Raw genomic sequence first — 12,695 nt, 5'->3', positions numbered from 1 at the left:
GAAGGGAAATGTGAATATTTTGTAGGAAAAAAACTCAGACATCTATGGAAACCCAATAACTGAGAATTTATTTACACTGCAGAATTAATGTAGCCTGATATCACTTTCACTACCATGGCTCATTACTATGGAATCCTGACACTTGTAGTGAGAAATTTAGCCTTCTAAAGAGAGTTCTGGCACCACAACAAACTGCAAATCTCAAGTTTCCATAGGATTGGCGCATAACAGTTAAAACAGCGTCCAACTGAATTAATTCTGCAATGTGGCAGCAGCCTGAGACCCCCTTTCACACTCCACAGTTATAATACTATGATTCCACTTTAACTGCTTTGGCAATATTCTGGGGCTTCTAGTCTGTGAGGAGAACTAAAGGACCTCTCTGACTGAGAATTCTGCATAGCTTTCCCTAAACTGCAAATCCCAATTTTCCATTGAATGTTGCCAAGTCAGTTAAAGTGAACCATAGTACTATCATTGTGTAGTGTCAAAGGACCCTGAGGGAGGGATCTTCTTTTCTGATCTCCTGGAATGAGAGCATCTTTCCGCAATATTGCCAGTGCACCAACAGAGATTTTGTGCTAACATAAGCCTGGATTTGAAATAACCACCAATAGAAGAGCCCTTTGGAAACATTGGCAACTTAACAAAGAAATGCCAGCAACACTCCTGCCTGCTGCGGATCAGTGACACAAAGGGTTCTAACTGTTCCCTCTTAGTCATTACCGCCAGTATGAACTCACCAGCGCTTTAATCTTGGTTGATTGGCAAACCCAGCTGAGCTATTATACGGAATGAAGTTACTCAGGAAAGGGAATTTTTCTTCTCTTTTCAAGTGCTCTGCCTGTGAACAACCCATCATGCTGGTTGTTTACAACCAGATTTTATACATAATACATGCTGGGTGGAAATAGTGTGTATAAGTTACCTTTGCACACAAATTACAGGGAAGGAACATAATGGCCACAGTCCTACTTCATGTTCATGGAACATAACTCTCACCTCCCACACAAAGCAGCTTCTCGTCAGCACTAGCACATGTTCCCACAACCATTACCAGAAATCCAAGTGAGCAATTTCTGCTTTTTTTTTCTCCCAACAATATCTGGATTTTTTTTCTCTCTTTCCCAGTAGCAGAACTGCACCCAGTGATGCTTAAGCACCCCCCAACCTTACTGGCCATGTAGGATTACACAGTGGTGTTGAGAAACTGCCTTGAAGAGGGGAGACATTGCACAAGGAGGTACTGAAGGACCCTTCTGCAGTATCACAAATATTACATACACTAACTCGTGTAACTAGGCCAGACAAGGAGTAGCTACAGGGGGAGGAAAATGAGGGCATTGCCCCCCCCCCAAATAAGAATTCTGCACCCCTGGAAATTTCCTCCAGTTCCCAAATATCTAGCATTTCACTTAAAATTGTTTACACCTAGCACTTTTATATTTCCTGAGTTCACATTCCCTTGTTAACTTGGGACCTTATCGCACTCACAATTTTAAACGTTCTGGGGACTGGAGGAGGAGGCTCGTGTGCGCGCGCGTCTGGCAGAAAACGGAGTTTATCGCACACAAAGACGTCCTCCAAGAGGCCCCGTTCCGTCCCCTGGTGCGCACCCGTTTGCGTCCAGTCCTGACAGTCATGATTTTTTGCCTGACAGATTACCTTCCGTTAGCAAAAAATGGCACCCGTCAGGACTGGACGCAAACGGGTGCGCACCAGGGGACAGAACGGGGCCTCTTGGAGGACGTCTTCATGTGCGATAAACTCCGTTTTCTGCAGGACGCACGCGCGCACGAGCCTCCTCCTCCAGTCCCCAGAACGTTTAAAATTGTGAGTGCGATAAGGTCCTTCGTCTCCTATTTGTTTTCTTTGCACGTCTAAACTGCATATCTAAGTGCTCAATTGAAGTTTTAATTTGCTGCGATGCTAGAAATTTGAGGACTGAAGAGAAATTTCATTTGGGGTAGGAAAATTCTTGTCACCCGCAGCGTTTGAGTGAATGTCGACAGATTGGAACCACTCCATTCAGGACCAGCCTTGCTATTTGGTAAAATGAAGATGATGCTGAAGGTCAGCAATAGCAGTTGCCAGCAATTTCTTATGTCTTGTTGGAAGACAGAGGTGTATGTGCCAAACAGACTATCCTTCCTCATTTCTGACAGATTAGCTGCCTACTGGTGCATCATGCTGTAGGGGGGGCATTATGTCTCCCTTTTTCTTCATCATGAACTGTTACAATCTGGTCATTATAAAAACAACTTTTTAATTTTAGGAGCTGACGTCTGAATTTGTTTGGGTTTTTCACCCTCCAGCCATTTTTGCTTTTCTGTCTATCTTCTACATTGCAAGCCTGTACAGAAAGACAAATTGTGTAATGATTTCAGCATTGAAACAGAAATGGCTATTAGAACGAATCCTCTCCCATAATACCAGGGCTCAAGAGCATCCATTGAAGCTGAATCGTGGGAAATTCAGGAAAGATATCAGGAAATAGTTTTTCGCCAGAGCAAGTTATATTGTAAATGATAAATATTTATTTTTTTGTGATGGGGTGTAAGAACATTACATCTGAAAAGCAATGAAACAGGTATAAGCAAAGTTATTCTATTAATGTCATGAATAACAACTGGTAGTTATTTTAAAAATTTAAAGAGGTATCTTGCCAAGAAGTTTTAAAGTGTTATGCCGTTCTCTTATCAGCCCCAAAGGTTTTCCTGCAAAGAAAAAAAGAACAGAAAGTAATGGAAAAGTAATGAAGCAGTACAAGAAACGAATGAAGCAACCTTTTTTGTCATCACAGCAAGCAAGAACATCTTAATTTTTAAACACTGTAATGAGTAATGGAAAGTTGGCATGGTGTAGTGGTTTGGCTGTTGGACTAGGACTCTGAAGGCCAGGATTCAGTCATGGAACCCTACTAGGTTACCTTGGTCAAGTCACACTCTCTCAGCCCCAGATGAAGACAAAGGCAAATCCCCTCTGAAAACTGCCAACATGGATTAATTTAAAGGTATATGGGACCATTTGCAGAAGATGGGTCTATGAATGGCTACTGCTCATGGGAAAAATAGATATACAGTAACAGAGACAATATAGCTCTTTGTATTCATGAGTCATTGATTTGGCATAGCAGTCCCAGAAGTAGGAAGAACACAAGATAGTTTGATGCCTAAGACAAAGGACAAAAAGGTGTCCTTCATCCATTCCATTTATGAAAGCTAACCACATTTGAGGGCAGCATGTTACCTTACGGGGCACAGGGTAGTCTATGTAATTTGAGGGATATTTTATGAGGTTTTAATGCTGTAAAGTATATACTTTGTATGTATTTTATCTGCTGTGATCCCGCCTCAATCCATCAGGAGAGGCGGGGAATAGAAATAAATTATTATTATTATTATTATTATTATTATTATTATGTGGCGCACATCCAGCTGTGTACTTCGAAAACATTTCTCCCTCTTTCTTCCCCCAGGATCTCTTGCACAAGGCAGTTCCCTCCCTTTGCCTAACAACAGGGCTGGCCCTGTCCAAATGCAATATCAGGATAGAAATAGACCACACAAAAAAAAAGATACTTGGCCAAAGAGACTGGTACACATGTATATCTACAACTATAGATGTTTGATGGTAGCTTTAAGTCCTACTGTAAACCTGCTAGTCTGAATGAGTAGCAATTAGCTTTTAGTTTTTCTACCCCAACATATAAAATACTTGACATAGAGAGATTCTTGGACATCAGTGGTTCCGTTCGGATAACCAGTGAAGTCTAGAAAACTATTCTGTATTTTGCTTTATGAAAATAAATTAGATCTTTAGCCACGTCTTCAAGCTTTTAGACAACTGGAGTTGTTGTTGTGTGCCTTCAAGTTGTTTCTGACTTAAGGCAACCCTAAGGCAAATCTATCATGAGGTTTTCTTGGCAAGCTTTGTTCAAACGGGATTTGCCATTTCCTTTCTCTGGGGCTGAGATAGCGCAATGTGCCCAAGGCCACCCAGTGGGTTTCCATGGCTGTTCAGAGATTTGAACCCTGGCCCCCCAAAGTCCTAGTCCAGCACTCAAACCACTATGCCATACTGTCTTGCTGTATACTGTATTGGGAAGCACCTTCAAAACAGAAACAACACAAGCCATTCACTTACTTGTTTGTGCAATGATCACTCTGCTTGTTTAAACACAACACTCGGTACCTCATCTTGCGATGGATAATGTTCCCATCAAAATTTAAAATTAAAATTGCATTTATCTCCCCATTTTCTCCTCTTCCACACTTGCCAAGCAGTTACTGTTTCTCTGCTTCTAACAGAGCTGAAATTAACTTGGCAAGAGCTTTTATTGTTTCGCATGAGCATTAGCGTTGTTGAATGGTGAAGTGGGAAGCCGGCCTTTCAATTAAGGCTTGTAAATGTAGCATTCCCAGGTGCTACAGTGTTCTCATGTCAGTAAACCCAAATTGGCTGGCATTAATAGAAGGAAAACTCTGGTGCAAACAGGCTGGGTATCTATACCAGCTCCTCTTTCTAGGTTTTCATTTTGTCAGTGGCCAATTGTTAGGCAAAATCATGTGTACTAATTGGTTTCTGGGTGTGTGTTTAGAGAGAAGACAAGGGCTCTGCATCCGCACTGCAGAAATAATCTGAATTGGCATTACTTTAACTGCCACGGCCCAATACTATGGAATTCTGGGAAGTGCAGTTCGTTCTGGCACCAGAGCTCTCTGAGAGAGGCTAAACGTCTCATAAAACTACAATTTGCAGAGTTCCATAGCCTGGAGCCATGGCACTCAAAGTGGTGTCCAACTGGATTATTTCTACAGTGCGGATGCAGCCTTCATCTTCACTTGTTGTCAGTCCCACCAATACAGAATATGGTGAGTGAACTGTGCAAGTTTAACATCCAGTAACTATTTATTTGATAGCACTGCTGCAGCCAAGGGGATTATTGCTTTTAATAGTATAGTGGTTTGAGTGTTAGAGTGCTGTATCTACACTGCAAAATTAATGCAGTTTGACACTGCTTTAACTGTGATGGCTCAATGTAATCCTGCCTCAATCCATCTGGGAGAGGCTGGAAAATATAAATATATTATTATTATTATTATTATTATTATTATTACTATAATGCTATGGAATTCTGGGATTTGCAGTTTTGTCAGATATAGTTTTGTCAGAGCTTTGGTGCCACAACAAACTACAAATCCCAGGATTTCATAGGATGGAGACCTGATAGTTAAAGTAATGTCAAACTGCATTCATTTTGCAGCATGGCAGCAGCCAAGAACTCTGGGAGACCATGGTCCGAAACCCTTCTCAACCTTGGGAACTCAGTGGGTGATCATGCGCAAGTCACACTTTCTCAGACTCAGAGGAAGGCTATGACAAACCTATCAAAAAATCTTGCAACCCGCTCCCAATCCTCTATGGTAGGGTCTGATAAAAGAACTGATATAAAAGCACATACCAACAACAACAAATATCCTTTATCCAGCCACTAATGTGGATTTATTTTCCACTAGGCCCACAAAGAAAGAAGAACGAACTTTTATAACACTGCCTGACCTGGTCACCTAAAGGCATTTCTTATTTTCCACAGATGCTAGACAACTTATTATGTGTAATCCTGCCTTTATCTCCTGGTTCACATGCCATGTTTGCCCATTGTGGTGTGCTATATAGAAAATAATAATGTAAAGACTGAAGATTTTGTATTCCTTATTGGTGCACCTGAAATTAAATGTGGTTCTTCCGCTCTCGACAAAATAGGGGAAATCAGATTGCTTCAACTTTTCTGAGTGAATCAAATGTAAATATAAAATCCCCAGCCAGGCTGAACATCCACAAGAGCCCTGACCTTGGGTTTTTTGCGCAGGCACATCACTGCGGAGAATACAGAAAAGAGCTGCAAACAGAACAGCTGCATGGTTTCTATGAAAGCGGAAAATACAATATTTTTATAGGAATCCTAGCATAACCTGACATCTAGAGTCTGTTACTAGAACTGTAACAGCATTCACATTCTTCTCCAGTGAACTATGAACAGACATATAAATTACTTCTGCAGGTGACCTTACATAAAACACTGGGAAGTTTAATCTAGAGGGGAATAAAATTAATTGCAGGTTTCAAAAATTAGAAAAATAAGTATTGCTCTACTGACTGACAGACAGGAAAAACCAATCCTCCTGTGTTATTAGTAGCTTATACAAAGCTGAATGCTCCTACAATTACTTTTACACAACCAGGTGCAGTTCTAGATAGGAGGGTGTCTTGAGTAAACCTCATAGCTGCCCTACCTATTTCTGGGCAGGTTATATTTAAACGTGTTTAAATATATTTAAAGATGACCAAAGAGAAACAGAAAAGTACAAACATAATCTCCTGATTTTAGCAACTTTTTCCCTGTTATTTATTTATTTATTTATTTGATAATTCATAGCCAATAAAGAATTTTGGAGAATTGGAAAGAAAGGTTGCACACTTTTGGCTGGTCCTAATAAACCTACAGCCCAAATGCAGGTTTTTGCTAAAATAAAAATTCACTGTCTTATTTTAGGCCGTCTATAAATCCATACTCTGATTGTATGCTCAATCTTGAGAGAAAATTACTATTACAGGAGATCCTGGCTCCACCGCTCCCTACTACTGCCTTAGTGATGATAACTGTATTTTAATATCATTATATTGGGAATATTTGCTTTAGATCTGTGAGGGAGATAAGTTGGTAATAAAATTCCAAATTCACAAAACGTGACACATTTTCCCGGTTTCACAGTAAGTTGAGCATCTGTTTCTTGAGTCATGCTATTCTACAGGCCACACCATTCTGCTTCCCATGACAACTCTATAAATAAATATATGAATTTCCATCTTCCCTTTGCAGATCAAGATCCATAGAGGAGATAATAAGCACTATGATGTTAATTTTAGTTAATCAGAATATCAAGTTCTCCCTCCCTAGGATTTTAGCAGCTTGCCTAAGGTTACACACCCATCTAAAACTAAGCAAGTGATCTCTTTGCATTGTTAAGCAAGCCCTTTCTGCTTACAATTAGATTAAGGACACAGGAGGAACCATTTATATGCACACATTGCAAAGATTTAACTTACTGCAAGGCTGAGGCTAACAACAAGCTGAATTAAAGTGCACACAGACAGACTCACTACTAGCTCAACCAATGCTGTCATTTTATGTTCGCCTAATATATTCAAATAATCAAAAGGGATAAATTAAAATTATCACTAGGAATAAACACTTCTAGAACATGGCCACATAGCCCAAAAAACCCACAAAAAACTATGGATGCTGGCCATGAAAGCCTTCGACTTCACAAAATCACAAGGGTTATTTGTAAGTATTGCATTCTACCTCTATGGCGTAGAATAGCTTTACTGCTGCATATTGTTGTTGTTTTTTGGGTGACTGACTTTGCTTTAATCTTGCCTTGATAAAGGGATTTTATGTGTGAGGATCCAGTTAAGACATCGGATATATGTGTGATAAGATACTATAATACTGACTGGAAATCAGCAACATTGTTTGTATGCAAAAGCTGAAAGTATGGAGTTCCCCACCAAATGCAACTTCCCCTAAAGAACTTTACTACAGAGTACATCTTCTTAATCCTGTGTTAGTGAAAATATAATGAATTTGTAGCATCACCAACTTCAAGGCTGATCCATAACTTCTTAGGCCTACTTATACTTTCCTCAAAATAGATACGACAGCACTAAAATGGTTGTAAAAATGGATGGATGCCTTTTCCCTTTTAAAAGTAAACTATGGTTCATGGGGTGCCATTTCTGGATTGGCACCTTAGTGGCACAATTAGAAGGTGTTAGTTCTTTCCCATCAGCTGCTGTTTGCATCATTTTGAAGCAAATAGCTGGAGCATATTGCGACTGCAATAGAGGGAAAAGGTTAAAGTTACCACTCATGCCACCATCAGTTTGTATCAGCCCTCATACTATAAGTGGTTTAGTTGAAATTCCTAGTCAGCCACAGACACTACTAAACAACTGTCAAGTTCAGTAACCTCTTAGTTCAGAAATACAAGCTTCAGCAGTAAAACTCAGAAAACCTTTATTCAATAACTAATGATGTTCACCAGACATGTTTGTTGTCAGAACTAACCAGCAAACGTTAGCAAAGCATAATTAAAGCACATGCTATTTCAAATGTTTGACAGGTTACCTTCTCATTTGCTACAAAAGCAAAACGTTATTGTCTTTCTCTGCCCTCATCCCCTGCCTCATTTCTTCTGCCAGCATTCCCAAGTGTGGATTGTGGAACGTCCTGAGACAGTCTGAAATCTCTTCCATCTGCTCATTACCCACAAAGGAATTAGGTTAACAGTTTCTCACAATGACCTCCCCACTGTATGTCCCATCATTTCGTAAAGTACTGTGTAATACATTAATACCAGTAAATAGCAAGCAAGTAAAGCTATAGCCTCCTAGGTTAACATTTCAAACCATGGCAGGAAAGCTAATGATGCAGCTCCTGAGAACAACCTAGGACAAGTCCCACTCTTTCAGCCTCAGAGGAAGGCAGTGTTGGCAACCTCTGAGTGAATCTGAATGAATCTTTCCCAGAAAACCCTCTATTGAGGGATAAGGTTCCTTAAGGCAGAATTAGCTTGAAGACTCAAAAGAACAAGAAAATGTGTGTAGTTCAACCTTAGTGCTACATTATGCAAAACATCTTATTATCTCAGTATTGAAAATAGGGAGACGCAGTGTGGTATAGTGGTTTGAGTGTTAGACTACAATTCTGGAGACCAGGGTTCGATTCCCCACTTGAGCATAAAAACCCACTGCGTGACCTTGGCCCAGTCACACGCTCTCAGCCTTATAGGATGGAAGTGGCAAACTCCTTTTATAAAATTACTTTTATAAAGAATTTGGATACATCAGAATATCAAGTCTAAGTACAATTGTGCATTTAAAGGGCTATTGCTGCCTTTGTTTGACTTTTAATTAGTAATCTTTAAAAGAGGTAAGGGAGGAAAGATACACCCTTTTGAAAATCTCTCTTTTTTAAATTGGTTGTTCCGTACTCTGTATGACTCTGGCACAAAATTAATGACTAGTTCCATACACTGTCAGTTCTAAATATTAGGTTTTTCTTTTCTTTTCCTATTTACAAGTGTGCTTTGTGTTCTGGGATTTCATCTTTCACATTAGGCAGAGTAAAATGCCAACCAGCAGTGCCTATTTTTTAAGCCCCTTCCTGCTCTTAGGGCAATCCTACTCCCAAAGCAGTCATTAGAGCCACATGTACAAATTGTGCTTTTCACTTGCAAGAATATACATCCACATTCTAGAAAATAAGAATTAGAAATATCAGAAAGGCAAAATGCTCTCAATCCGGCATGCTTATTTCTGTCATTTCAGTATATACACCATCTTGGCTAAAAAGCACAAACTTGTTCAAGCTAAGGGTTGTATTTCTATCTACTTCATTAAGTTTTCCAGGAATATTAGAAGCCCTTAAAGAAATAATGATGTGATTGTGCTCAATGAAGCATAAATGAGCCAGGTTCCTATGGGAGTGATGCAAAGGAGTTTTTCTTAGTAAAGTCTGCTTTGATATGGACTTTCATGAAAAAGTGCTTTTGGGGTATGACTCCTCTGCTATTAATAAAAAGGGCTTATATAAACCATAGTCCTCCTGCATACAAGCACTTCTGCAGCAATTTGTCTAGAATAGGTTTTAGTGACCTTTAGTAAAACCTGGAGTACAGATCTGTTATCGGAACAGATTAGAGTTCTTCGGGATGCATTCTCCAGAGCTTTGTAAAGTTGCTTGTCTCTACTCCCAGCTAGCACTGCATTCCCTCCAACATTTCACAGATGAAAATCAGGACACATATTGCCGTGCAACATCAAAATGCAGTCATGGTTAGGAAAGTTATTAATGTGGAAGAACACACAAGCTAGGAGAAGCTGCAGCAGTTTGCTTTTGTCTGAGACTAGTGAGAAAGGCAAGACTCCACTCTCTCTTCTCTTTCTGCTGAAGAAAAAAGGAAAAACTTGTTGTTATTGTTGCTGTTGTGTGTCTTCAAGTCACTTCCAATTTATGGCGACCATTAGGTGAACCTATCACTTGGTTTTCTGGACCAAACTGTTGGTTGCCATTGCCTTCCTCTGAGGCTGAGAGAGTGTGATACACTGAGACATTTTAACAGCAGCTGGAAAAGCGGGGTGACAGGATTAATCCAGACTGTCCCTGCCAAATCAGGGTAGTTGGAGGGTATGACATGCATTGGTTGTTGAACAGTTGTAATCCACTAAGACGTTCTCCTGGATGAAATAAACTAAATTCAAGGAGCACAGTCATGTTCTTGCTGTAGGTTCCATCCATTTTAATAGGATCATACAGGAGAGGTTCCCATGGTCAGTGTCCTATGGTTTTCAGAGTTCCCAGAAGGTAAATCTGTCAGTCCTCTTGAGAACACATCATTTAGAATCAGTAAGTGGGCTCTTTCTTTGGCATTTAGCCTTGAATAATAATGGTTTTTCACACATAAATAGGACTGCTATTCACAAATGTTTCCCATGAAGCACCTGCAAGCATGAATTAACAAGTCAATTAACAAACCATCAGAAGGGTAGGAATAGATCTATGGAAGGAAATTGTAAGAGAAAAAGTGAGGGTCTGGTATTGGAGGCTACAACAGCAAGGATTTGTTATATTTAAAGATGACCAAAGAAATATAAAATATCAGGGTACTGCAGGTATGTTTTCAGAGTCGAATATTATGAAGGCCTTGCCAGTGGCACCGCCTTTCAGTGATGGTTGGATTGTGTGCTCCTATGAGGCAAGAGGCTATGCTGATGGATAATACTGCTGCTAGTATGATCTCCCATGCCAGGTTTTTTGCTGAGGAGCCACGCTAGATGTGCCAAACAGCTACTGAGCAGTAGCAGTAGTGGAGGGTGACACTGGTGGAGGATTTCTTAGAGACAATGGCAGAAGCACTATAGTTAATACTTGTTAATACTGTGCAGAAGGAGGCATGGTAAACCTTTTTTTAAAATGTCTTTTACAATGAAAACCCTATGATGAGACAATCGTAAATGAAACTAGAGACAGTGCCAGAAGATGAGACTCCCAGCTCAGATTGTTCTCAACAAGCTACCAGGGTATAGCAGAAGACACCTTTGAGGAGTGCTATATGACTAATGATGCAACTAGACTCAAATTGAAAAGACATTCAGCTGCTGACATGCTCAGAGTTACACAATGCCTGAAATGAATATAAAAGGAAACAGCTATCAGTTAGGTTCTGAACTGGTCCTTGTTCAATCCTTTTTCCCTCCTAGATTTACCTTGTGTGTTTTCTAAGTATACCAATACCCTAGGATTTTAGGTGGAATTATCCATTCTGATTGAAAGACTTCTGCGTGTTATAAAGTCTTCATCTTGTATGTATAGTGCTGGGTAAATCTACAGCGCTATATAAATAATAATAATAATAATAATAATAATAATAATAATTGTATTGGACTGTCTTAAAAATTTGTTGTTGTTGTTGTTGTTAACTGCCCTTGAATCAAAAGCTGTGAATTGTTGCAGCTCTTTAAAAACAACAACACTTAAACCCGATGCCAAGTGCACTGGTTTAAGTGGGCTTTTTGCTCCCCCCCCCCACTGTACCAATTGTGGTTGGGGTGAGTGTAAATGTCATGGAAATAAACTGGTTCAAAACCAATTTATTTCCATAGTGTGAATGACCCCTCAGTTCCCTCCCTCCAATGCCCTGGCCCTGGCCATTTAATGCCTGGAATAGTGGTCCTATGAAGCTTGGCTGATGATTTAGACATTGGGGTAGGCACAGGGGTACATGTATGGACCACTTATACTCTGTGTGTGCTAGCTTTGATTTTGTACCATATGTGGTTCTATGTGTGAAAGAGAGAGAGAGAGAGAAGTGAAGATTGTGTGTTTGTGTATCGGTGTGTGTGAGAGAGAGAGATGAAAGTGTGTGTGTGTGTGTGTGTGTGTGTGTGTGTGTGTGTGTCAGAGAGAGGTGGGAAAATGTGTATATGAGACAGGAAGGAGGAATGTTTATGTGTATGGAGGGCAAGGACCGTATGTGTGTTTGTGTATCTGTGGTTGGGAAAAAGCAGGCTAGAGTTTATCCTTATTCAGTTTAAATTAACAATGTAATTATATAAATGTCTACTGAGAACCAATTAATTCAATGAAACTTACTCCCAGGTAATACATATACAGTGCGCCCGCACCATACGCGGGCACGCCTTACGCGGCCTTGAGCATATGCACTCAAGCCACGGGGCGTGCACGGGGCGGAAGGGGCGGCGCGTTCCATTCAATTGAATAGGTGTGCGCGCCCGCGCCCCCGCACCGCCGCGCACAAGCCCCATTGTTTCCAATTCGCCTTACGTGGAGGGATCCAGAATGGATCCCCCGCGTAAGGCGAGGACGGACTGTATAGGATTGTAGTTTAAGTGAGATATTTGGAAAGGCTGTTAGAAATGCATCAGTTTCATTATGACAGGCAGGTGTGTGTGTGTGTGTGTGTGTGTGTAGTCACACACATATTTTAACTCATTTATCTTCTAGAGCTAAATGTGTCCCCCCCACACACACATTCCTACTTTTCTTCTTACAACAATCCTGTCTTGAAGTAGGTTAATCTGAGGGGTTGTTCCCACTATGATTTAAA

At 40.3% G+C, this 12,695-nt stretch overlaps 1 protein-coding gene across 1 annotated transcript in view; it reads right to left on the bottom strand.

Annotated features, from left to right (window-relative positions):
- Nucleotides 1-2,565: 2,565 nt before the first annotated feature.
- LOC149312463 (translation initiation factor eIF2 assembly protein-like) overlaps nucleotides 2,566-12,695 on the bottom strand; it is a 63,121-nt gene continuing 52,991 nt past the window's right edge. The window contains exon 14 of the mRNA XM_089524685.1: nucleotides 2,566-2,717. Coding sequence (XP_089380811.1) covers nucleotides 2,700-2,717 — 18 coding nt within the window. The 3' untranslated portion in view covers nucleotides 2,566-2,699. The remainder of the gene's footprint in view (nucleotides 2,718-12,695) is intronic.

The sequence above is a fragment of the Sceloporus occidentalis genome, unplaced genomic scaffold, assembly GCF_023333645.1.
Source record: "Sceloporus occidentalis isolate IW3139 unplaced genomic scaffold, rSceOcc1.0.p SCAF_5, whole genome shotgun sequence".
Lineage (NCBI taxonomy): Eukaryota > Metazoa > Chordata > Lepidosauria > Squamata > Phrynosomatidae > Sceloporus > Sceloporus occidentalis.
Note: the sequence above shows the minus strand (reverse complement) of the source record. Positions and strands in the feature narration are given on the sequence as shown.